This window comes from Onychostoma macrolepis, chromosome 11 (assembly GCF_012432095.1).
Source record: "Onychostoma macrolepis isolate SWU-2019 chromosome 11, ASM1243209v1, whole genome shotgun sequence".
NCBI lineage: Eukaryota > Metazoa > Chordata > Actinopteri > Cypriniformes > Cyprinidae > Onychostoma > Onychostoma macrolepis.
The window spans coordinates 25,181,014-25,208,790 of record NC_081165.1 but is presented as its reverse complement, the minus strand read 5'-3'; the positions used below and the strand labels follow the sequence as shown (position 1 = coordinate 25,208,790).

The 27,777-nt window shown below is 39.8% G+C and overlaps 1 protein-coding gene and 2 pseudogenes across 1 annotated transcript; all 3 read right to left on the bottom strand.

Moving 5' to 3' along the window:
- Positions 1 to 1,551: 1,551 nt before the first annotated feature.
- LOC131549233 (keratin, type I cytoskeletal 16-like) lies at positions 1,552 to 3,873 on the bottom strand (annotated as a pseudogene).
- Positions 3,874 to 5,831: 1,958 nt separating this feature from the next.
- LOC131549276 (keratin, type I cytoskeletal 16-like) lies at positions 5,832 to 8,137 on the bottom strand. The gene is made up of 6 exons (XM_058791293.1): positions 7,619 to 8,137; positions 7,360 to 7,442; positions 6,795 to 6,951; positions 6,456 to 6,617; positions 6,188 to 6,313; positions 5,832 to 6,056 (listed from the first exon to the last, which is right to left on the bottom strand). The coding sequence occupies exons 1-6, from the start codon at positions 8,135 to 8,137 to the stop codon at positions 5,832 to 5,834; spliced, it is 1,272 nt and encodes a 423-aa protein (XP_058647276.1).
- A 2,311-nt stretch (positions 8,138 to 10,448) lies between these two features.
- On the bottom strand, positions 10,449 to 12,721 carry LOC131549300 (keratin, type I cytoskeletal 16-like; annotated as a pseudogene).
- Between the last annotated feature and the right edge of the window lie 15,056 nt (positions 12,722 to 27,777).

Below are 27,777 nucleotides of genomic sequence, written 5' to 3'. Positions count from 1 at the left end.
TTTGTGCCAGCGGAGGAAATCCCTTCGACAGTTAGGTGCTGATAAAGGTGGCTGAGCTGGTCATGCATGGTTGGAAATTTTATAAATTTCACCATTTTAATCATAATAAAGAAGGATTTGGCAGACAGGCAACTCACTGATGTGATGTGAGATCATCTGAGGCGGTTTCACCACCCTTTTACAGGTCACACAGATCACACGGATCACAGGAGTAATTGCATGCCCAGTTTGGATATTATATTTTATTTTATTTTTTGTGAATGGTGCATGTGTGCAATATTTTAATATTTATTTAGTATGTACAATCAGGTGTCCTCACTAAGTTCGGTATTGATATGGTGCTCCTGGGGGAGCTCGGGACCACCAGGTCGTCTAAGGAGGGGTGAACAGGCCCAGGTCGGAGACGGAGCAGGTCAAAGCCCCCGTGCTGATCAGTAGTGGGATCACACCTGAGAATAGACACTGCAGCGCAGCCTGAGCGATACAGAGAGACCCAGACTTTTGCGTTTACTCTTAAATAACTCCCAGGCCAACTATAAAATAAAACCCTTTCTGGCCAAATTAAGTTACTGTTAATATACTGTGGGGATTTGAAGAAAATGCTCTAATTGTTAATATCGTAATAACTTCCAGGCTTACTGAACAAACAACAGAAAATTATTTTTTACATTTATTTATGTGTTTTGTCAAATGTTTTGCAAATTCTTGATTTTAACATGGCAAAATGTAGTATATAACAGCATCACATGGCCAATAGGGGGAGCACTAGACAAGCAGGCAAATCCTAGAGTGAAATTGTTCATGAAAAAATCAAATAAAAATGTTTCATTTATTTCAATTGTTTACTTATTTTCTGTAAAATACATACAACTCTGAAAATAAATACTGGTCCTTATAAAACTAATTTCTGAGTGTGGTCTATATGGTATTTTCTGCTCTCGAGAATGTGTCTGCCATGTGTTTTGAACCATTTTAAATTTTAGACCATATGCAAAATAAAAATATATAACAAATATTTCTTGACAGCCATTTTATTTTCAGAGACAGGTATTTCTCACATAAAACAACATAACAGTGAGTGGCTTTCGATGTTTTATAAGTAACACATTTCTGTTTATTGTCATGTCACAAACTGTGTATCAACACTCATTTAAAATTAAATGTCTGCATGTGTTTGAATACTGTCTCATGAAGCGGCATCCTGTGACTTTAGTAAGTACGTTGTGAAGTGGGGGTGGTTTACTTGCATTGGGCTGTTTGTCCAACAGAACCACAAGAGGATTGAGCTCCACTAGATGGGACAGCCGGGCAGCTACCTGAGGAGAGGGATCCACTTTGGATCGTGATAGTTGGTCCTGAAGGACAAGAGGGAAAGAGTTATAATGTACAACATACACTGGCCAGCCTACCATAAAATACAAAGAGAGATTTCAGTTACCTTGAGTCCTGGAAGAGTAAGAAGAAGAAAAAAAATAATTAGTGAAGCCTGGACAAGATAATATAGCATAATCCATGCTCCACTGACTTTAACTCACATTAACTTTTAAAAAGAACCAACTTACTTGGAGTCCTGATTTTCCAGGAGGCACCTGTAGGTGGCGATCTCCTGCTCCAGACGCGTCTTGATGTCCAACAACAAGGCGTAATCACGTCCCTGTTGCTCAATGCTTGCCCGCACTTGACAGAGCTCGGCCTCCAGCATGTTGATTTGGTTCTGGTAGCCTGCTAGCATACGGCGGTACCTAGCCTCTGTTTCTGCCAGTGAGTTCTCCAGTGCTGCTTTCTGTTTGAGAACATGCACAAAACATAATAAAGCACTGTTGATCTGCTTGTTTTGAGTCTTATGTTATATTTTCCTGTCTCTGGTTTAGATAATCTATCTAATCTCGCTCTACATTCCACTTGTGTCTCACTTTGCTGAGTTGAGACTGCAGCTCGATCTCCAGACTCTGCAGGTGTTTCGCAGCTCTGTGAGCTGTGATCCTGAAGTTTGCATGCACTCTGTGTTGTCAGCCACCTCTTTGTTCAACCCTTCCATCTAAACAAAAGACAAAAACTCTATATCACTATCCAGGCACTACTACAAGAGACATTCTGGAATATGTGGTTTATTATTCAGTGAAAACTTGATAGCAACGTAGAGTTCATATTGAGACTGAGAGAGAAAGAAGATGTCTTACCTTGTCCTTGAACCAGGCCTCCTGTTCCCTGCGGTGTTTCTGGATGATGTTCTCATAATGAGCACGAATCTCGTCCAGAATCTTTTTCAGGTCTTGCTGAGGACCAGCATCAACCTCACGTTCACTGTGTTTGTCAGCTGTGACCTCAGTGCAGCCAGCTCCTGTAATGCCACAGTATAATGTAATATAATATAATATAATATAATATAATATAATATAATATAATATAATATAATATAACATAACATAACATAACATAATATAATATAATATAATATAATATAATATAATATAATACTCAGAAATTTAGGATCAGGTCTACATAGATGATCTATCAGAAAACTACTACACACCTCCTCGTGGTTCTTCTTCATACATGCCAGCTCTTCCTCCAGATTCTTTAGCTGCATCTCCAGGTCGCACCTTGCCATGTTTATCTGGTCCAGTAAGCGGCGCAGGTTAGCGATATCGGCCTCCACAGACTGCCGCATCACCACCTCATGCTCATATCTGATTGTTGGAAAGGTGACGTAGGGAATAAACACACCAGTCATTATTTAAACACAACCAATGTCATGAATACACACATGCACTACGGTTCAAAAGATTGCAACTAGTAAGTTTTTTTTTTTTTTTGAGTCTCTTATGCTTACTAAGGCTGCATTTATTTGACTAAAAATACAGTAAAACTCTCATATTGTGATATGTTTTAAAATGTAATGTAGCCTATTTCTGCAATGTCAATGCTGATTTATTTTAGCAGCCATTACTTCAGGCTTCAGTGTCACACGATCCTTCAGAAATCATTCTTATATGCTGATTTGCTGCTCAATGCTCAAAACAGTTGTGGTGAGTGTTTTATCCATCAAACTAGTTGTAAGTTCACATGAATGTGGTCAACGCTGTGTAGCTTACTTGATTCTGAAGTCATCAGCAGCCAGTTTAGAGTTGTCGATCTGCAGGAGGATGTTGGCGTTGTGGGTGGTAGCGCATTTAATCTGAAACATAGAATATTTAATACATGAGAACACATATGGAGACTTGCTTTATGTGGACATAGGCTATCATCAACCTCTGAGAAAACAAGTCTTATTTTTAGCTGCTATATCCAAAATAATGTTGTTGAACTAGAACATGCTAGTAATGTTTCATATTCATTCAGGCATCACTGTACCTTGTCCTTCAGGTCCTTGATGGTGTTCCAGTAGTCGCTGTAGTCCCTCTGTGCGATCGGACATTTCTTCGCATAGTGGTCGCGGATCTGACTCTCTAGGATGGCATTGGCAGCCTCCAGCGAGCGCACCTTGTCCAGGTAGGATGCCAGACGGTCGTTCAGGTTCTGCATGGTGGTCTTCTCATTCTGATGGAAGTCATTCATGCCTGCTGCATGTCCTCCACCATAACCTCCACCATATCCACCACCAAAACCGCGTCCTCCACCAAAACCGTGTCCTCCACCAAAACCGTGTCCTCCACCATATCCTCCACCATATCCTCCTCCGTATCCTCCACCACATCCTCCTCCGTATCCTCTGCTTCTGGACATGCGGGTGCTTCCACATGAACCACCTCCATACACGCTGTAGGATTTCTGTGGAAACATCGTGGAACCACACCGACTCTTGGCGATAGTGCACTTTGGGGTCACGGGCTTGGGTACTCTGCAGGACATCGTTTGAGAACAGACCGACATGGTGGATGGATACGGAGATGAGATGAACCCAGAGATGAAACCGTTGGAGTTGTCCAGACGAGGATGGCACCTTTGAGCCCAGCTCTGACCTCTTATAGAGATGCAGATCCAGGGCGGCTCCTGCACTTTGTGGGTGGGTGATGAAGGGTAGGGTGTGTGTGGGAGAGTGTATGTGTGTCAGTCCCAGCTGTCACCACCAGCAGAGATGAACCTTAAAGACCAGTGTTCAGGTTCCACCCTGGTGAGGAAGCTGCTAACTCATTTATCTGTTAACTGAATGTACTCATGAGATGTACTCACCCTCAAGACTACAATGGAGGAATGCGATAAAATAATTAGGCTTGCGACACACACTGTGTGTATGCAAGTTGTGTGTGTGTGTGTGTGTTTACGAGCATGTGCAAGTGTTTTGTGCCAGCGGAGGAAATCCCTTCGACAGTTAGGTGCTGATAAAGGTGGCTGAGCTGGTCATGCATGGTTGGAAATTTTATAAATTCACCATTTTAATCATAATAAAGAAGGATTTGGCAGACAGGCAACTCACTGATGTGATGTGAGATCATCTGAGGCGGTTTCACCACCCTTTTACAGGTCACACAGATCACACGGATCACAGGAGTAATTGCATGCCCAGTTTGGATATTATATTTTATTTTATTTTTGTGAATGGTGCATGTGTGCAATATTTTAATATTTATTTAGTATGTACAATCAGGTGTCCTCACTAAGTTCGGTATTGATATGGTGCTCCTGGGGGAGCTCGGGACCACCAGGTCGTCTAAGGAGGGGTGAACAGGCCCAGGTCGGAGACGGAGCAGGTCAAAGCCCCCGTGCTGATCAGTAGTGGGATCACACCTGAGAATAGACACTGCAGCGCAGCCTGAGCGATACAGAGAGACCCAGACTTTTGCGTTTACTCTTAAATAACTCCCAGGCCAACTATAAAATAAAACCCTTTCTGGCCAAATTAAGTTACTGTTAATATACTGTGGGGATTTGAAGAAAATGCTCTAATTGTTAATATCGTAATAACTTCCAGGCTTACTGAACAAACAACAGAAAATTATTTTTTACATTTATTTATGTGTTTTGTCAAATGTTTTGCAAATTCTTGATTTTAACATGGCAAAATGTAGTATATAACAGCATCACATGGCCAATAGGGGGAGCACTAGACAAGCAGGCAAATCCTAGAGTGAAATTGTTCATGAAAAAATCAAATAAAATGTTTCATTTATTTCAATTGTTTACTTATTTTCTGTAAAATACATACAACTCTGAAAATAAATACTGGTCCTTATAAAACTAATTTCTGAGTGTGGTCTATATGGTATTTTCTGCTCTTAAGAATGTGTCTGCCATGTGTTTTGCACCATTTTAAATTTTAGATCATATGCAAAATAAAAATATATAACAAATATTTCTTGACAGCCATTTTATTTTCAGAGACAGGTATTTCTCACATAAAACAACATAACAGTGAGTGGCTTTCGATGTTTTATAAGTAACACATTTCTGTTTATTGTCATGTCACAAACTGTGTATCAACACTCATTTAAAATTAAATGTCTGCATGTGTTTGAATACTGTCTCATGAAGCGGCATCCTGTGACTTTAGTAAGTACGTTGTGAAGTGGGGTGGTTTACTTGCATTGGGCTGTTTGTCCAACAGAACCACAAGAGGATTGAGCTCCACTAGATGGGACAGCCGGGCAGCTACCTGAGGAGAGGGATCCACTTTGGATCGTGATAGTTGGTCCTGAAGGACAAGAGGGAAAGAGTTATAATGTACAACATACACTGGCCAGCCTACCATAAAATACAAAGAGAGATTTCAGTTACCTTGAGTCCTGGAAGAGTAAGAAGAAGAAAAATAATTAGTGAAGCCTGGACAAGATAATATAGCATAATCCATGCTCCACTGACTTTAACTCACATTAACTTTTAAAAGAACCAACTTACTTGGAGTCCTGATTTTCCAGGAGGCACCTGTAGGTGGCGATCTCCTGCTCCAGACGCGTCTTGATGTCCAACAACAAGGCGTAATCACGTCCCTGTTGCTCAATGCTTGCCCGCACTTGACAGAGCTCGGCCTCCAGCATGTTGATTTGGTTCTGGTAGCCTGCTAGCATACGGCGGTACCTAGCCTCTGTTTCTGCCAGTGAGTTCTCCAGTGCTGCTTTCTGTTTGAGAACATGCACAAAAACATAATAAAGCACTGTTGCTCTGCTTGTTTTGAGTCTTATGTTATATTTTCCTGTCTCTGGTTTAGATAATCTATCTAATCTCGCTCTACATTCCACTTGTGTCTCACTTTGCTGAGTTGAGACTGCAGCTCGATCTCCAGACTCTGCAAGGTGTTTCGCAGCTCTGTGAGCTGTGATCCTGAAGTTTGCATGCACTCTGTGTTGTCAGCCACCTCTTTGTTCAACCCTTCCATCTAAACAAAAGACAAAAACTCTATATCACTATCCAGGCACTACTACAAGAGACATTCTGGAATATGTGGTTTATTATTCAGTGAAAACTTGATAGCAACGTAGAGTTCATATTGAGACTGAGAGAGAAAGAAGATGTCTTACCTTGTCCTTGAACCAGGCCTCCTGTTCCCTGCGGTGTTTCTGGATGATGTTCTCATAATGAGCACGAATCTCGTCCAGAATCTTTTTCAGGTCTTGCTGAGGACCAGCATCAACCTCTACGTTCACTGTGTTTGTCAGCTGTGACCTCAGTGCAGCCAGCTCCTGTAATGCCACAGTATAATGTAATATAATATAATATAATATAATATAATATAATATAATATAATATAACATAACATAACATAACATAACATAATATAATATAATATAATATAATATAATACTCAGAAATTTAGGATCAGGTCTACATAGATGATCTATCAGAAAACTACTACACACCTCCTCGTGGTTCTTCTTCATACATGCCAGCTCTTCCTCCAGATTCTTTAGCTGCATCTCCAGGTCGCACCTTGCCATGTTTATCTGGTCCAGTAAGCGGCGCAGGTTAGCGATATCGGCCTCCACAGACTGCCGCATCACCACCTCATGCTCATATCTGATTGTTGGAAAGGTGACGTAGGGAATAAACACACCAGTCATTATTTAAACACAACCAATGTCATGAATACACACATGCACTACGGTTCAAAAGATTGCAACCAGTAAGTTTTTTTTTTTTTTTTTTGAGTCTCTTATGCTTACTAAGGCTGCATTTATTTGACTAAAAATACAGTAAAACTCTCATATTGTGATATGTTTTAAAATGTAATGTAGCCTATTTCTGCAATGTCAATGCTGATTTATTTTAGCAGCCATTACTTCAGGCTTCAGTGTCACACGATCCTTCAGAAATCATTCTTATATGCTGATTTGCTGCTCAATGCTCAAAACAGTTGTGGTGAGTGTTTTATCCATCAAACTAGTTGTAAGTTCACATGAATGTGGTCAACGCTGTGTAGCTTACTTGATTCTGAAGTCATCAGCAGCCAGTTTAGAGTTGTCGATCTGCAAGAGGATGTTGGCGTTGTGGGTGGTAGCGCATTTAATCTGAAACATAGAATATTTAATACATGAGAACACATATGGAGACTTGCTTTATGTGGACATAGGCTATCATCAACCTCTGAGAAAACAAGTCTTATTTTTAGCTGCTATATCCAAAATAATGTTGTTGAACTAGAACATGCTAGTAATGTTTCATATTCATTCAGGCATCACTGTACCTTGTCCTTCAGGTCCTTGATGGTGTTCCAGTAGTCGCTGTAGTCCCTCTGTGCGATCGGACATTTCTTCGCATAGTGGTCACGGATCTGACTCTCTAGGATGGCATTGGCAGCCTCCAGCGAGCGCACCTTGTCCAGGTAGGATGCCAGACGGTCGTTCAGGTTCTGCATGGTGGTCTTCTCATTCTGATGGAAGTCATTCATGCCTGCTGCATGTCCTCCACCATAACCTCCACCATATCCACCACCAAAACCGCGTCCTCCACCAAAACCGTGTCCTCCACCAAAACCGTGTCCTCCACCATATCCTCCACCATATCCTCCTCCGTATCCTCCACCACATCCTCCTCCGTATCCTCTGCTTCTGGACATGCGGGTGCTTCCACATGAACCACCTCCATACACGCTGTAGGATTTCTGTGGAAACATCGTGGAACCACACCGACTCTTGGCGATAGTGCACTTTGGGGTCACGGGCTTGGGTACTCTGCAGGACATCGTTTGAGAACAGACCGACATGGTGGATGGATACGGAGATGAGATGAACCCAGAGATGAAACCGTTGGAGTTGTCCAGACGAGGATGGCACCTTTGAGCCCAGCTCTGACCTCTTATAGAGATGCAGATCCAGGGCGGCTCCTGCACTTTGTGGGTGGGTGATGAAGGGTAGGGTGTGTGTGGGAGAGTGTATGTGTGTCAGTCCCAGCTGTCACCACCAGCAGAGATGAACCTTAAAGACCAGTGTTCAGGTTCCACCCTGGTGAGGAAGCTGCTAACTCATTTATCTGTTAACTGAATGTACTCATGAGATGTACTCACCCTCAAGACTACAATGGAGGGAATGCGATAAAATAATTAGGCTTGCGACACACACTGTGTGTATGCAAGTTGTGTGTGTGTGTGTTTACGAGCATGTGCAAGTGTTTTGTGCCAGCGGAGGAAATCCCTTCGACAGTTAGGTGCTGAAAAAGGTGGTTGAGCTGGTCATGCATGGTTGGAGATTTTATAAATTCACCATTTTCATCATAATAAAGAAGGATTTGGCAGACAGGTAACTTGCTGATGTGATGTGAGATCATCTGAGGCGGTTTCACCACCCTTTTACAGGTCACACAGATCACACGGAGTAATTGAATGCCCAGTTTGGATATTATATTTTATTTTATTTTTCGTGAATGGTGCATGTGTGCAATATTTTAATATTTATTTAGTATATAGAAAAACATGAGGAGAAAGTAACTACAAAAGATTCCACTTTTAATTTTTATTTGCTTGTGTGCAAGTTTGTCATAATAAGGCGTGGTTTAAAAGTCTAAATTAAATGGTTTATTTTAAATTATTTTGAATAGAAAAACATCTATTTTCTTAGTGTCCTTTCTAATAAAGCTTCTTTATTCTACATCTGAATCTGAGAGACAGTGTTTATCTGCACTAGAGGGCGCAGTGAGCAGCAGGTTGAGCAGCAGCGCTGAGACTCTTGGCTCTCGCCGGCTTCAGTGGCGGAGCCTGTAATCCAAGCTACTGGGAGGCTGAGGCTGGCGGATCGCTTGAGCTCAGGGCTTCTGGGCTGCAGTGGACTATGTCGATCGGGTGTCCGCGCTAAGTTCGGTATCGATATGGTGCTCCTGGGGGAGCTCGGGACCACCAGGTCGTCTAAGGAGGGGTGAACAGGCCCAGGTCGGAGACGGAGCAGGTCAAAGCCCCTGTGCCGATCAGTAGTGGGATCGCACCTGAGAATAGACACTGCAGCGCAGCCTGAGCGATACAGAGAGACCCAGACTTTTGCGTTTACTCTTAAATAACTCTCAGGCCAACTATAAAATAAAACCCTTTCTGGCCAAATTAAGTTACTGTTAATATACTGTGGGGCTTTGAAGAAAATGCTCTAATTGTTAATATCGTAATAACTTCCAGGCTTACTGAACAAACAACAGACAATTTTCATTTATTTATGTGTTTTGTAAAATGTTTTGCAAATTCTTGATTTTAACATGGCAAAATGTAGTATATAACAGCATCACATGGCCAATAGGGGGAGCACTAGACAAGCAGGCAAATCCTAGATTAAAATTGTTCATGAAAAAATCAAATAAAAATGTTTAATTTATTTAAATTGTTTACTTATTTGCTTTCAAGTAAATACAACTCTGAAAATAAATACTGGCCCTTATAAAACTAATTTCTGAGTGTGGTCTATATGGTATTTTCTGCTCTTAAGAATGTGTCTGCCATGTGTTTTGCACCATTTTAAATTTTAGATCATAGTATTATGCAAAATAAAAACATATAACAAATATTTCTTGACAGCCATTTTATTTTCAGAGACAGGTATTTCTCACATGAAACAACATGACAGTGAGTGTCTTTCGATGTTTTATAAGTAACACATTTCTGTTTATTGTCATGTCACAAACTGTGTCTCAACACTCATTTAAAATTAAATGTCTGCATGTGTTTGAATACTGTCTCATGAAGCGGCATCCTGTGACTTTAGTAAGTATGTTGTGAAGTGGGGGTGGTTTACTTGCATTGGGCTGTTTTTCCCACAGAACCACAAGAGGATTGAGCTCCACTAGATGGGACAGCCGGGCAGCTACCTGAGGAGAGGGATCCACTTTGGATCGTGATAGTTGGTCCTGAAGGACAAGAGGGAAAGAGTTATAATGTACAACATACACTGGCCAGCCTACCATAAAATACAAAGAGAGATTTCAATTACCTTGAGTCCTGGAAGAGTAAGAAGAAGAAAAAATAATTAGTGAAGCCTGGACAAGATAATATAACATAATCCATGCTCCACTGACTTTAACTCACATTAACTTTTAAAAACTTACTTGGAGTCCTGATTTTCCAGGAGGCACCTGTAGGTGGCGATCTCCTGCTCCAGACGCGTCTTGATGTCCAACAACAAGGCGTAATCACGTCCCTGTTGCTCAATGCTTGCCCGCACTTGACAGAGCTCGGCCTCCAGCATGTTGATTTGGTTCTGGTAGCCTGCTAGCATACGGCGGTACCTAGCCTCTGTTTCTGCCAGTGAGTTCTCCAGTGCTGCTTTCTGTTTGAGAACATGCACAAAAACATAATAAAGCACTGTTGCTCTGCTTGTTTTGAGTCTTATGTTATATTTTACTGCCTCTGGTTTAGATAATCTATCTAATCTCGCTCTACATTCCACTTGTGTCTCACTTTGCTGAGTTGAGACTGCAGTTCGATCTCCAGATCCTGTAAGGTGTTTTGCAGCTCTGTGAGCTGTGATCTGGAAGTTTGCATGCACTCTGTGTTGTCAGCCACCTCTTTGTTCAACCCTGTCATCTAAACAAAAGACAAAAACACTATATCACTATCCAGGCACTACTACAAGAGACATTCTGGAATATGTGGTTTATTATTCATTGAAAACTTGATAGCAACGTAGAGTTCATATTGAGACTGAGAGAGAAAGAAGATGTCTTACCTTGTCCTTGAACCAGGCCTCCTGTTCCCTGCGGTGTTTCTGGATGATGTTCTCATAATGAGCACAAATCTCGTCCAGAATCTTGTTCAGGTCTTGCTGAGGAGCAGCATCAACCTCTACGTTCACTGTGTTTGTCAGCTGTGACCTCAGTGCAGCCAGCTCCTGTAATGCCACAGTATAATATAATGTAATGTAATGTAATGTAATGTAATGTAATATAATATAATATAATATAATATAATATAATATAATATAATGCTCAAAAATTTAGGATCAGTTCTACATAGATGATCTATCAGAAAACTACTACACACCTCCTCGTATTTCTTCTTCATACATGCCAGCTCTTCCTCCAGACTCTTTAGCTGCATCTCCAGGTCGCACCTTGCCAGGTTTGTCTGGTCCAGTAAGCGGCGCAGGTTAGCGATATCGGCCTCCAAACACTGCCGCATCACCACCTCATGCTCATATCTGATTGTTGGAAAGGTGAAATAGGGAATAAACACACCAATCATTATTTAAACACAACCAATGTCATAAATACACACATGCACTACGGTTCAAAAGATTGCAACCAGTAAGTTTTTTTTGTTGTTGTTGTTTTACATTTTGAAAGAAGTCTCTTATGCTTACTAAGGCTGCATTTATTTGACCAAAAATACAGTAAAACTGTCATATTGTAATATGTTTTAAAATGTAATGTAGCCTATTTCTGCAATGTCAATGCTGATTTATTTTAGCAGCCATTACTTCAGGCTTCAGTGTCACACGATCCTTCAGAAATCATTCTTATATGCTGATTTGCTGCTCAATGCTCAAAACAGTTGTGGTGAGTGTTTTATCCATCAAACTAGTTGTAAGTTCACATGAATGTGGTCAACGCTGTGTAGCTTACTTGATTCTGAAGTCATCAGCAGCCAGTTTAGAGTTGTCGATCTGCAGGAGGATGTTGGCGTTGTGGGTGGTAGCGCATTTAATCTGAAACATAGAATATTTAATACATGAGAACACATATGGAGACTTGCTTTATGTGGACATAGGCTATCATCAACCTCTGAGAAAACAAGTCTTATTTTTAGCTGCTATATCCAAAAGAATGTCATTGCACTAGAACATGCTAGTAATGTTTCATATTCGTTCAGGCATCACTGTAACTTGTCCTTCAGGTCCTTGATGGTGTTCCAGTAGTCGCTGTAGTCCCTCTGTGCGACCGGCCCTTTCTTCTCACAGTGCTCGCGGATCTGTCTCTCCAGGATGGCATTGGCAGCCTCCAGCGAGCGCACCTTGTCCAGGTAGGATGCCAGACGGTCGTTCAGGTTCTGCATGGTGGTCTTCTCATTCAGATGGAAGTCATTCATGCCTGCTGCATGTCCTCCACCATAACCTCCACCGTATCCACCACCAAAACCGTGTCCTCCACCAAAACCATGTTCTCCACCATATCCTCCACCACATCCTCCTCCGTATCCTCTACTTCTGGATGGCAGGGAGGATCAAGAGATGCGGGTGCTTCCACCTAAACCACCTCCATACACACTGTAGGATTTCTGTGGAAAGATCGTGGAACCACACCGACTCTTGGTGATAATGTACTTTGAGGTCACGGTCTTGGGTCCTTTGCAGGACATCATTTGAGAACAGACCGACATGGTGGATGGATACGGAGATGAGATGAAACCAGAGATAAAACCTTTGGAGTTGTCCAGACGAGGATGGCACCTTTGAGCCCAGCTCTGACCTCTTGTAGGGATGTAGATCCAGGGCGGCTCCTGCACTTTGTGGGTGGGTGATGAAGGGTTGGGTGTGTGTGGGAGAGTGTATGTGTGTCAGTCCCAGCTGTCACCACCAGCAGAGATGAACCTTAATGACCAGTGTTCAGGTTCCACCCTGGTGAGGAAGCTGCTAACTCATTTATCTGTTAACTGAATGTACTCATGAGATGTACTCATCCTCAAGACTACAATGGAGGGAATGCGATAAAATAATTAGGCTTGCGACACACTGTGCGTATAAAAGTTGTGTGTGTGTGTGCGTTTACGAGCATGTGCAAGTGTTTTGTGCCAGCGGAGGAAATCCCTTCGACAGTTAGGTGCCGAAAAAGGTGGCTGAGCTGGTCATGCATGGTTGGAGATTTTATAAATTCACCATTTTCATCATAATAAAGAAGGATTTGGCAGACAGGCAACTTGCTGATGTGATGTGAGATCATCTGAGGCGGTTTCATCACCCTTTTACAGGTCACACGGATCACACGGAGTAATTGCATGCCCTGTTTGGATATTATATTTTATTTTATATTTCGTGAATGGTGCATGTGTGAAATATTTTAATATTTATTTAGTATATAGAAAAACGTGAGGAAAAAGTAGCTACAAAAGATTCCACTTTTAATTTTTTATTTGCTTGTGTGCAAGTTTGTCATAATAAGGCGTTCTTCAAAAGTCTAAATTAAATGGTTTATTTTAAATTATTTTGAAGAGTAAAACATCTATTTTCTTAGTGTCCTTTCTAATAAAGCTTCTTTATTCTACATCTGAATCTGAGAGACAGAGTTTATCTGCACTAGAGGGCGCAGTGAGCAGCAGGTTGAGCAGCAGCGCTGAGACTCTTGGCTCTCGCCGGGTTCAGTGGCGGAGCCTGTAATCCAAGCTACTGGGAGGCTGAGGCTGGCGGATCGCTTCAGCTCAGGGCTTCTGGGCTGCAGTGGACTATGTCGATCGGGTGTCCGTGCTAAGTTCGGTATCGATATGGTGCTCCTGGGGGAGCTCGGGACCACCAGGTCGTCTAAGGAGGGGTGAACCGGCCCAGGTCGGAGACGGAGCAGGTCAAAGCCCCTGTGCCGATCAGTAGTGGGATCGCACCTGAGAATAGACACTGCAGCGCAGCCTGAGCGATACAGAGAGACCCAGACTTTTGCGTTACTCTTAAATAACTCCCAGGCCAACTATAAAATAATACTCGTTCTGGCCAAATTAAGTTACTGTTAATATACTGTGGGGCTTTGAAGAAAATGCTCTAATTGTTAATATCGTAATAACTTCTAGGTTTACTGAACAAACAACACAAAATTTTCATTTATTTATGTGTTTTGTAAAATGTTTTGCAAATTCTTGATTTTAACATGGCAAAATGTAGCATATAACAGCATCACATGGCCAATAGGGGGAGCACTAGACAAGCAGGCAAATCCTAGATTAAAATTGTTCATGAAAAAATCAAATAAAAATGTTTAATTTATTTAAATTGTTTACTTATTTGCTGTAAAGTAAATACAACTCTGAAAATAAATACTGGCCCTTATCAAACTAATTTCTGAGTGTGGTCTATATGGTATTTTCTGCTCTCGAGAATGTGTCTACTACGGAGCCCCTAAAGGGACATTGGCAAAAAAAAAAAAAAGAAGACTTTCGTGTGTGCACGAGAAACTTTTTAGAGCTCAGGCATTACAGTTTCCGGTTGCATCACTTCTGCCATCTTACAAAGAAGAAAACAAGAGCATGCATGTGCATGAATTAGCCTAATTGAGATCTATTTTGGCCTTCAATACTAAAACATTGTGTCTGTTCTTGCAATCGGACACAGATAAATCATCACTGAACAGCATAAGAACAGCTTTTTCCCTCAGGCTATATTCCACCTGAACAATACATAGCCTCATCTCAGGACTGTCCATTTGTACATAACTTCTCAAAACTTTTCATCTGTAAAATAGCACATTCATAATTCTTTCTATTCTCTCTATATGTTGTACAATCCATTCTCACTCCCAAGGCCTCAAAAACTGAAGCATGGTCAAACGACTTTCGCGTCACTATGAAGACGCCAAAAGTGCCCCTAGGCGTTAGTATATGACAAAATAGGATCTCCATTGCTTTCAATTGCTTGCTTTATGCGTCAGGTCAAGACGCTTATGGAAAATAACAACACGTTCTCCTCCGTTGTTTGTCTTAGTTTAATGGTTTGCATGCATTTGTAAAAAATATAAATAATTTTATATACATTTATACTTTTATTGGAGCACCTAACCCCACCTTTACCCTAAACCTACCCACTTCTGAACAACATAAAACACGTAACAGGCAAATATAAGTGCAGTCACAGGTATTTATTGCAAAAACTGACCATAAACAAGCAGTATAAAAGCATTACAAACAAGTCGTGTTGCATTCCAAGTCTTCTGAAGCCATACAAAGTCTTTATGCGAAGAAGAGAGTAAAACACAAGGTTTTAACCGCTGAAAATGATCCCGCTCTGTTAACCTGCTCACATCTCATTCAAAAAGATACTCCCGTCCCTTAGCATGACGCAATCGGTCACGAGACACACAAGAGCCAATAGCATTTCACAACCAAGGCTGACGTAAGGCTTCTTCTGGCGGCATTTTTTGAATTCTCTCACGGATTGCAGCACAGCGGACGGAGACGGGGATCGGTCTATTCCTCTCACAAATCAAATGTTTTGCCTCGGAAGACTTGGGATATTAATATTTTTTGAATAAATTATGACGGTAGTTGTATCTGCCTGTTATATCTTGTGTTTTATTGACAAATGGTAGGTTTAGGGGCAGGGGTTGGGTTATGTGCTCATAAATGTGTAACGTTAAATAATGTAATATAAATAAAACTGTTGTGGCTGTTTACATTGAAAAATCACACCCCAACATACAGTATATGCAATAATGGCACTGTTATTACCCAATATATAATTTAATTATAAGACGATAAAATTCCCAGTATGGCGTCGGCATATTGACCCTGCAAGTCGAAAAATGATGCTAAGGGGTACCTTGAAAACGCATTTTTAAATCTAGAAGGATTGGTAGCTATAAAAGCTCAAATTTTAGATTTCGATATGGCAATAGCCTATTGTCCCACATTAAACTTTAAAAGCCAGTCAAATGTATATACTCAAAGCGATTATGTATTTTTGATAATTATTACTTCAGTTTGGTTTTCAACTGCTGTTAGTTTCGTTTCATTTTCGTTTTTTATTTCTTTGACATCTTTCTTTCTTTCTTGAGAAATAAATGCCTTTATTTTCGTTAAATACAGTTCCTAATACAACATATTTTACCGTTTAAATATGTATACCATATTTAATTTACTTCTAAAATGCTTGTTAAACGAGTTTAAATGTAATAAATATTGTATTCATGTTTAAACAGTAAAATATGTTGTATTAAGAACTGTATTTAAGGGAAATAAAGGCATGCACGCAAATAAAGAAAGAAAGAAATGTCAAAATAAATGAAAAACTAAAATGAAACACAGTTATTGAAAGCCTATAACTACAATAAAGTAATAATTATAAAAAATAAATGTGACCGGTGCTGGCAAAATGAGTCGGAATGCGCAAATTTTCAAAAATATTATTTTCATATTCTCCATTAAAATACCTTTTAAAATACCTGTTTATCAGCAGCACAGCATATGAGTGAGAATAACGTGATATTCGCCTTTGATCTCGTAGGTATCCGCTCCACTTCGAGAGCTCAGAACTGTCCGTCTTGACTGCGCTTATTTCACTCCTCCCCTCACCTCACTACATTTCAGGCGAGGCGAGGCGCATCTCAAACAAGCCTATTACTAAAGTAATGTGGGGGTGAGTGTGTTTTCTCCTGGAATTTACCCATTCTACCGAGCTCGCAGCACCAACGGCCTCTATATCGCTCATCTCGCCTCCGCCGTCGCGGCATTTCTATACATCATCTTCGCCCGGTGCGTAGAGCAACGCAGCTGTCTGAAGACTCTGTGCAGTTAAAGATGGCGTTGGTCAACGCGAGGTCTGCGGTAAATAAGACTTTTATTCTTAAAGACTTCTTCACTTCACGAACTCTTCACGAAGACTCACTTCACGAGGAGATTTGGCTCCTCTCTCTGAGCTTCTACCGCCAAGATGTAAATTTTTTAATTCCCCCCGCTCTGGGAGAAGGGGTGGCGGTTTGGTCTCAATTTTTAAAGACTGTTTTCAATGTCGGACCATGCAAAGAATTACATATAACAGTTTTGAACTGCAGATGTTTGTGTTGGACTCAGACACTCCATTAGCTGTTGCTGTGGTCTACAGGCCTCCTAAGCCACATAAAGACTTTTTAACAGATTTCTCAGATTTCTTGGGGAGAATTATCCCCAATTCTGATAGGCTTTTAATTAGTGGGGATTTTAACATTCACATATGCTGCCCCCAAAACTCATTTGCAAAAGACTTTATCAGCCTAACAGAAGCCTTCGATTTAGTGCAGCATGTTAAAGGACCTACTCATATTCATGGACACACTCTCGATCTTATTATGTCTCATGGGCTCTTGATGGGTGATATTGAGATATGTGATCTTAGTTTTTCTGATCACAATCCTATTTTATTCAATACACCATTATCATTGAATGCTGTAAAACCTCATGTATCAGCTCATCTGACACGGAGGATCACTGCTGCTACCTCTGTTTCTTTTTCTTCTATGTTTGAGGAGTTTTCCCATTCTATTGCTCTCGCCTCATCTGAGCTCAGTCCCGATGAATTGCTTTTTAGTTTTAATTCTGTCTGTACTACTATCTTGGATTCCGTGGCTCCTCTGAGGACCAAACATTACAAGTTAACTCCTGAACCATGGTTGAATAATACTACTCGGACATTGAGACAGGCTTGTAGAAGGGCTGAGAGGAAATGGAAAAAGAACAAACTACAGATTTTTTATGAAATGTTAAAGGATTCACTTATTAAGTATCAGAAGGCAGTGAGTGGCCAAATCAGACTACTTTTCATCTCTTATAGATAAAAATCATAATAATCCTAGAACCCTTTTCAATATCATTAATGCTGTGTTAAATCCTGTTGTCTGTGTGTATCCTACAGAGTCAGTAGCTATGTGTGAGCGGTTCTGCCAGTTTTTTAATAATAAGATATCTGAGATCAGACATACCATCAAATCAGTTGCTGGCGATCCTGCAGGCCATTTAAAATATACAGGTGTCTTTAGTCAGTTTACGTCTATTTCGCTTTCTTTTTTAAATGACATTGTTAATCAACTCAAACCAACTGGTTCACCTTTAGATATACTTCCCTCACGGTTATTTAAACAAGTGTTTAGCATAATGGGTCCGACACTTTTAAATTTGATCAATAAATGCCTTGAGTTAGGAGTTGTTCCGGACTATTTAAAACATGCCTCGGTACAACCGAGACTTAAGAGGCCTAATTTAGATTCTTTTGATGTATCAAATTATAGACCCATTTCTAACCTTCCATTTTAGCTAAAATTATAGAGAAAGTGGTTTTCATCAAATACAAAGTTTCTTGGTAGATTACAAAATTTTTGATGCATTCCAATCAGGTTTTAGGAAATTTCACTCCACTGAGACGGCTCTTTTAAAAGTGTTTAACGACATTCTTTTAGCTACTGACTCGGAGATTCTGTAGCTCTGGTACTTTTAGACTTGAGCGCTGCTTTTGATACTGTAGACCACAATGTTCTTCTGTCCCTCTTAGAACAGGTAGTGGGCATCAGAGGTTCAGCTTTAAATTGGTTCCAGTCTTATCTTACGAACAGAAGTTTTTCAGTTAATATTGGCAAATTTCACTCTTCCACTGTACCTTTGACATGTGGGGTCCCTCAAGGCTCTACTCTAGCTCCCATGCTATTTTCTCTGTATATGCTTCCTCTCGGATCGATCTTTGAGAAGTATGGTATATGCTATCATTGTTACGCAGATGACACTCAAATATATATTCCTTTGACACATAAGAATGGATTAGATCCGGTGGCCGCTTGCCTCCTGGATGTTAAAGCATGGATGTCTCTAAATTTTTTAAGTCTGAACGAGAGTAAAACAGAGATTGTGGTATTTACCCCGTCGAATACACACTGTATTCCAAATCTAAATCTTGGTGTTCCTGCACCAAAAAAAATTTGGGTGTGGTGTTGGACAGTGCCTTAAAGCTTGATAGACAAGTCAATCAGGTTGTGAAGTCAAGCTTTTATCAGTTGCGAACCCTGGTAAAAATGAAGTCCTTTCTTTCTTTTACTAACTTTGAAAGAGTAATCCACACCTTTATTACCACGAGGCTTGATTACTGTAACTCTCTTTATGTGGGGATCAGTCAATCCTCCCTAAACCGCCTTCAGATGGTTCAAAATGCGGCTGCTAGAGTCCTGACGGGAGCTCGAAAGAGTGAGCATATTACCTCTATCCTTCAGTCTTTGCATTGGTTACCAGTGTGCTACAGGATCCAGTTTAAAATGCTCTTACTGGTTTTTAAGTCTTTAAATGGTTTAGCACCCTCTTACCTCTCGGATCTGTTGATAGACCATCAACCTACAAGAGCTCTTAGGTCTGCCAACTTGAGGCTCTTAGTGATTCCCAGAACCAGACTTAAGTCTAGGGGTGATCGAGCATTCTCCGTAGCTGCTCCGAGACTTTGGAATAGTCTTCCTACAGAAATCAGAGCCGCCCCTACACTACCCATTTTTAAATCCAGGTTAAAAACATTTTTATTTGAACTGGCTTATTATTCGTGATTTGAATTTGCTCTGTCTTGTGTTTTGTAGTGTTATTTGTGACTTTGCTTATGTTTTTAATTTTGTTTGTGGTTACTTGTAAGACTTACTTGTACAGCACCCTGGTCAACGATAGTTGTGTTTAGTGGTGCTTTATAAATAAACTGAAACTGAAACTGAACTGTTTAGAACTTAATTTTTCGAAAGGTCGCAAAATGGAAGAAGATTTAGTTGATTTTTTGAGGTCACGAGATATTTCTCAAGATTCAATTGAGAAAATAAAAGAGGATAAGGTAAATTGTGTTACAGTTATAATTAATCCATATGCACGCTTTCGTTGCCAATGTATTTATAGCTGATATTTCCTTTTAGATCAACATAAGTGTCATTGCAATTATGACTGAAGACAAACTTGCGAAATATATCGTTAGATATGGGGATGGTATTGCAGTTAGATCATTTTGCCGTCAAAAATTCGCAGCATGTGAAACCATCAAGTCCACTGCACTGCAGAGATTAAGAGACAAGATCCAAAAAGAAGGCAGTTCATCAGCAAATGACGGGGGTTTATTCAGCAAACTTTCAGGTATCGGCAACAAACATGCATCTAAGAGACAAGACGACTGGAAATTGGGTGGTTTCATTTTCTTAAAGGAGAATTTCACCAGGTTCGGACAAAACATGGAGGAGGAACGCGACATGTGACGGTTAAAAAGAACACTTCGGTTGAGGAACTGATGATGATTGGGAAGGATTTGTTTTTTCCTAAAGGGAATTCTTCAAAAGGCCCAGCTGAAAGCTATACTTTTGAGATGCGAGATGTATGAGCAGAGTAAACTCAAAATGCTACGACTGTATGTATGCACAATGGAAAAGGACTTGGTCAATTCTCCCCAAGATTCATCAGACTCGTCCTCAGATTTTGCTCTTGACGAACCGGAACGACGGCCAAGAGTGGTAAATTATGGATTAAATAAAGTAATTTATGTGCGTGTCTGTTGTGTATCTATTTATAGACAGAGACAGAATGGGTTAATAATGTTATGTACACTGTATATCTTTAGATGTTTATGCTTCCTGTGTATCTTTTAGAGAGAGAAAGAGAGAGAGAATGGTTTAATGTTATAATGTACACTGCATATCTTTAGATGTTTATATGCTTTCTATGTATCCATAGAGAGAGAGAGAATATTTTAGATGTCTATATGCCTGCTTATATATGCACATAAACATCTATACTCTGTATATCTTCTGATGTTTATATGCCTCCTTTCAACAGACTGAGAGTACTAAGAGAACCAGAAGCATGGCAAGAATATCAAGTGATCCTGTGCCTGTCAGTCATTCATTACTCACTGAAGAGGAGGATAGCTTCTCTACCAGTCAAAATTCCAGAGAGGAAAATTGGGCATCCACTCCTGATGACCATGAATCTGATGATGTGGTGTGTTTGAGTGAAGAGCCAGGGTCATTCGTTGCTGTGTCTTATGATCTAGAACTGGAGGACTCAGAGATCCAGATTGGAATTCAACATGATAAATTTGCCGTTCTGGATTCCACTCTCCCCTGGAATACAGAAGATGGGGATCCTAGACAGGTAGTTATATTTATGATATGATATATTACTTTTTTATTATCCCCTTAAAGGGATGGTATGCTTAAAAATCAGTTATTTACTCTGTTTGGATTTTTTGTTTCTTCTGTGGAACACAACAGGAGAATCTTGGAATCTTTTTACAATGTAATGAATAATATAATATAGCTTGTGGTTCCTTTTTTCTCACTTTGGACAGTTCACTTTATAAATTCTACCTAATTTTTTCCCACAAATTCTCATTTTGTGTTCTATGGAAACAAAGTTAAACTGGTTTGAAATTACATTTGATGAGTAAATTATTACAGAATTACTGTATCATTTTAACATTTACTGAAACTTGTAAAATGTCACTGTATCACACTCATGTCTCTCATGACAGAGGTATATATTTAAATGTTATTTAATGTTATTTACTTAATGTATTTAAACTTTACAACAGCTAAGCCTGACACCATAGATGTAATACAATTAAATTATCAACAGTACTCATGAAATGGGTTGGATGTGGTTTTAGTTGATTGTAAATAACCCCACAAAGGCACAGTGTTTTTAATGTTATCTTCTCATGTTGTAATACAGTATTTTTGAATCCTGCAGAATCCACCATTAATTGATCAACCTCAGATAGAAGGATCATCTTCTGCAGAACAGCTGATTGAAGAATCAGAGGATCCTGAGAGCATGAAATATAGTGAAAGATGTTTTGGAAATCTTCTCAAAACCCCAAGTATTAAAACAAGTCCTGCACATAGAATTCACTAATGAAAATGCCATTGATGATGATGGAGTGTCACGTGAACTGTACACTGCCTTTTGGGAAGATTTTCTTGCTCAGTGTGAGGGTGAGGAAGAACGAGTTCCAAGACTGTGACCAGACTACTCGGAGAGGGAGTGGCAGGCTGTTGGAAGAGTGTGGGTGAAAGGCTATGTCGATCATGGTGTGATGCCCATCATGTTGTCTCCAGCATTTATATTGGCATGTATTGATGGTGTCGACTCTGTCGCTGAAGAGCTCTTGATGTCCTCATTTTTAAAATATTTGTCTGCCTCAGAGCAATCTGTTGTTGAAAAAGCTGTTCAAGGCAGCCTGGATGAAAATGATGCAGAAGATTTACTTGATCTCTTCTCATGGATGGGTTCATACTGCTTGCCTCCAAAAGAAAACATTCGTTCGGCTATTTTGACAATGGCTCACAAAGTCCTCCTTCAAGAGCCCAAATTTATAATTGACTGCTTCCAGACCATTATGCCAACTGGCATTCTGAATCTGACCAGACAAAGCATACTTGAAGCATACGAGTCAAAGAACGCTACAAACAAGAAAGTGGCACAAATGATAAAGCCAGCAAAAGATTTCTTGAACCAGCAAGAGCAGCTGACCCTTAATCATCTGCAGCGCTACGTGAAAAATCTACACCAAAGAAAGCTGGAGACCTTCCTTCGATTCTGTCATGTGTAAAGACAAAATCGAAGTCATGTTTAATGGATCTTGTGGCCTTGGACGTAGGCCTGTTGCACATACATGTGGAGCAGTTCTCGACTTACCATGTACATACAGCTCTTACCCAGAATTTCATGCAGAGTTTGACAATGTACTAAATGGAGATTGCTTTGCAATGGACATTCTATGACTGAATTAACTGCAATGAGATGGAGTAAGTCAGGTTAAGCTTATTTTGTGTACACCAGTGGGTTATGTTTTTTTTTTGTTGTTGTTTTTTTATTTCGTGCAGTTTTTTTGTTGTAATGTAATTTCATAATTCTTTAAATTCTTGAGTAGTTTCTAAGATGTTTTAAGATTTTGAAGTTTTATGGAGTTGAGTTTCAATTTCCATTCTAAAGAAATTTGAGTTTTATGCAAAAACATTACATTCCACTGAATTAAAAGAAGAAAGATAGAATAGCTATGCTGTACATGAGTTTATAGTTGCAAGTATTTGTTTGTTACAAATCAGAAGCAGTTATTAAATACCCTGTTAAATAAAGTGTTAGATAACTGTTTAGTGTTTAGGATTAGACATGGAGGAGATAACGTAAATCATTGTTTCACCCCTATTGGTTTGAGGGGAGTTAAGCTCGTTATTCAAAACTTGTTGTATAGAAGTGTTTTTATACACAAACAGGTTCATACATTTCAGGCAAACAGTCTTCTAATCTATTCCTGTTCAATTGTAATGGGGGAACAAAACAGACAGTTTCACACGCATTGTAATTTTAATCTATTTAATATTCTTGCCACCTTGCCATTTTTTTTCTTTCCTTTACAATTTACTGTAATGCAGAAAAACATGTTAGGTTTGAGTTTGTAAACATTGTTAGATGTCAGCAATACATTGTCTGTATTAAACTATAATAATCAATTAAAGCTGCAAGCAGCGATGAATGGGCCCTCGCACCCGGGCTCACCGCCGACCGGTTGCTTCAGGGAGAGAGGGAAGGGTGAGCAATATGCATTTAAAAAGGCAAACATAGAGGAATATGTCAAAGTTATTTATATGTGCCAAAACTGCTGCCAGCTGGTGGCACTATGTCTATAACTGAATATTGGCATGTAGATGTCTTCAGGGCAGCACTTTTATCAAACATATGAAGTTTGATGCAGATTGAAAGTAGTATGTTTGAGTTACTATAAAGCATGACATTTCCTATTGCCAAAAGGTGGCGCTATGATTATAACTGAATATTGGCCTTTAGGTGTCTTCAGGCCATGACTCTTACCAAACATGTGAAGTTTGGTGCAGATTGGACATTGCATGTTTAAGTTAGTGTAAAACAAGCCATTTCCTGTTGCCAGCAGGTGGCGCTATGATTATAATGGGATTTTGGCCTTTAGATGTGTTCAGGCCCGGACTTTTATCGAACTTGTGAAGTTTTGTGCAGATTGGACATTGCATGCTTAAGTTAGTGTAAAACAAGTCATTTCCTATTGCCAACAGGTGGCGGTATGTTTATAACTGAATATTGGCCTTAAGATGTGTTAAGACCATTACTCTTATAAAACGTGTGAAGTTTGGGACAGATCGGACATTGCATATTTAAGTTAGTGTGAAACAAGTAATTTCATGCTGCCAGCTGGTGGCGCTATGTATATAACTGGAAATTGGCATGTAGATGTCTTCAGGCCAGCACATTTATCAAACATATGAAGTTTGGTGCAGATTGAACATTGCATGTTTAAATTAGTTTAAAACAAGTCATTTCCTGTTGCCAACAGGTGGCACTATCACTATAAATGAATATTGGCCTTAAGATGTGTTCAGGCCAGGACTCTTACCAAACATGTGAAGTTTGGGGCAGACCGGACATTGCATGTTTAAGTTAGTGTAAAACACGTAATTTACTGTTGCCAGAAGGTGGCAGTATGATTATAACTGAATATTGGCCTTCAGATGTGTTAAGGCCAGGACTCTTATCAAATATGTCAAGTTTGGGGCAGATCAGACATTGTGTGTTTAAGTTAGTGTGAAACAAGTAATTTCCTGTCACCAGCAGGTGGCGCTATAATTTTAACTGAATATTGGCCTTTTGATGTGTTTAGGCCAGGACTATTATAAAAGGTGTGAAGTTTGGGGCAGATAAGACATTGTATGCATGAGTTACAACAACTTCCTGTGTCATGGTATTAATAACATGTTTTAGTACTTAGTAAGTGTTGCTAGCATGTTTGACCATTATTCTAGCATGTTTAGCACACAATGGCATAATTTACAGTGTTGCTAAAAGTGCATCACTGTGTAAAACATGTCACTTCCTGTTGTCAGTAGGTGGCGCTATCACATATAACCGAATGTGAGCATGTAGATGTCTTCAGGCCAGGACTGTAATCAAACATGTGAAGTTGGAGGCAGATTGGACATTGTATGCCTGAGTTACAACAACTTCCTTTTTGATGGAGTTAGTAGCATACTTTAGCACTTAGCTAAGTGTTGCTAACATGTTTGAGCATGTTGCTAACATGTTTAGCACACAATGGCATATTTTAATGTGTTGCTAATAGTGCATCACAGTCTAAAACATGTCACTTCCTGTTGCCAGCAGGTGGCGTTATGACTATAACCAAATACGGGAATGTATATGTGTTCAGGACAGGCCTCTTATCAAACTTGTAAAATTTGGGGCAGATTGGACACTGCATGCCTGAGTTACAGCAACTTCCTGTTTCACTGCATTACTAGCATGCTTTAGCACTTAGCTAAGTGTTGCTAGCATGTTTTAGTATGCTTGTAGCATGCTGCTAGCCTATTTATCACTTGTTGACACTTTTTAATATGCACCTAGGAGTCCATTACAGTGTTAAACATGTCTCTTCCTGTTGCCAGCAGGTGGCGCTATGACTGTACCCGAATACGGGAATGTAGATGTGTTCAGGACAGGCCTCTTATCAAACTTGTTAAATTTGGGGCAGATTGAACACAGCATGCCTGAGTTACAGCAACTTCCTTTTTCACTGCATTACTAGCATGCTTTAGCACTTAGCTAAGTGTTGCTAGCATGTTTTAGTATGCTTGTAGCATGCTGCTAGACTATTTATCACTTGTTGACACTTTTTAATATGCACCTAGGAGTCCATTACAGTGTTAAACATGTCACTTCCTGTTGCCAGCAGGTGGCGCTATGACTATAACCAAATACGGGAATGTATATGTGTTCAGGACAGGCCTCTTATCAAACTTGTTAAATTTGGGGCAGATTGAACACAGTATTGCATTCCTTAGATGCAAGTATAAGTCTATTGCTTGATATGAGTCCTTTGGAAGCTCAAAGTGTGCCTCAGTCATAACAGAATTACAAATGTCATAGACATCACTGTCACAAGGTATAGATGATCGAAATGTGCATTCTGTCTTGCACAGCTGTAGGTCTCCTGTGTCCACTGGTGACATGGGCTGCGTCCGAAATCGCATACTACTTGTGTAGGTACTACATTTGAATTCGAACGTACTTCTCGACCATTAAAAAAGTACGTTCTGTATAGTATGAATGAGGGTAGTATGAATGGAATTCGGACGTACTACATCCGCCCTGTTGATGTTGTCACGTGTCATGCGTCTTCACAATAGCGCGGAAATTTAAACTTAACGAACCGTCTATTTAAAGAAAGCAGCTTAACAAGCTGATGTACTACATTGAGGTTAACGTAACTCCATCTGATCGGTAATGATTAGAGATCTTATTACACCCAATTCACACAATCGTTTCATCTGTTTGTATAACCCTCATTTTTCCTTTTCCTTTTCCTGGCTTTCCGCCATTTTTCGAATATGACGCCGCCTCTCCCGCGGCCTCAAAGTGTCCATCGTATGCCTACTACAGAATTCGGAAGGAAGTAGTAGGTCATCCGGGTACTTCTCGCCTACTATTTTTAGAATACTATGAATTCGGACATACTACTCGCCTCGCATACTGTTTTTCGCATACTATATAGTAGGGAAGTATGCGATTTCGGACGCACCCATGTAGTTCTCTGTTCTGTAGAGCTCTGGGAACAAGTACATGACATTGGGTCTACCGCTTGGCGCACTGTTGTTTTTTGAAGGACTTATTATACATGTGCATCCCACACATGTGTAGTTTCATCCAATTCATCCTGCAATTAAATAAATAAATACAGACAAAGGTTTGCATTAAAGTTATTCAACCTGCGATTGGGAGTGTCATTTTTTTTAGTCTAGATCATCAATATCCCTAAACACCACATTTAATTTAGGTCTTAATTAAAGTGACCTTTTTAATAGAAATGTAATATTTTGTAAGCAAATGGTGTTGTTGAGAATTTTGTGATAGGTAAAAAAGTACCCCAAAAACAGCATAAACTTGTAATTATAACCCCACAATTTCATGACTGTGACTTAGAATTAAAGGGATAGATCATCCAAAACATGTTGTTCCAAATCTGAATAAGTTCCTTTCTTCTGTTGAACACAAAAGAAGATATTGTGAAGAATGCTGGTAACCAAGCAGTTTTTCTTACTATGGAAGTCAATGGCTACCATCAGCTGTTTGGTTGTCAGCATAAAGGTAAGGAGCTCATCCAGGTTTGGAACAACATAAGGGCGACTAAAGGATGAGAGAATTTTCAGTTTTGGAATTAAAGGGATAGTTCATCTAAGTCACACTCATGGAATTGGGGGGTTAGTTTGACCCCATAAAAGATCAACTTTGTAAAACAATATACACTTTATTTATATATAGCCAGCCAGAAGATGCAAGAAATACGTTTGTTCTTAATTGTCTTCCCTATATTTTTCTGATGGGGTTGAAGACTGTAACACATTTGAAGGGATACATTGCCTTAAATTTACATTTTTAGATTTGTTTCTCTCTCATATTGTCCCCTTGTTTCTGGGTCTACATATCTGCATGGCCAACATTGCATTTCTGCTGCAAATGTGGGCACAATTTCTGATGTATGATGCTTGTCCACGTTTAAGTGGACATATTATGTCAAAAATAGTTGTCATGCTTTTGGAGTATATATATTTACTGAAACCATAACTATTTTATATTTTTTCATTAAAATTATTAATAAATGAAGCAAATAACTCAACCCTGTCACAAGTTTGCAACCCTGTAACAATGAGAAATACATATATTTGTGATGGGGTTGAGTGTGA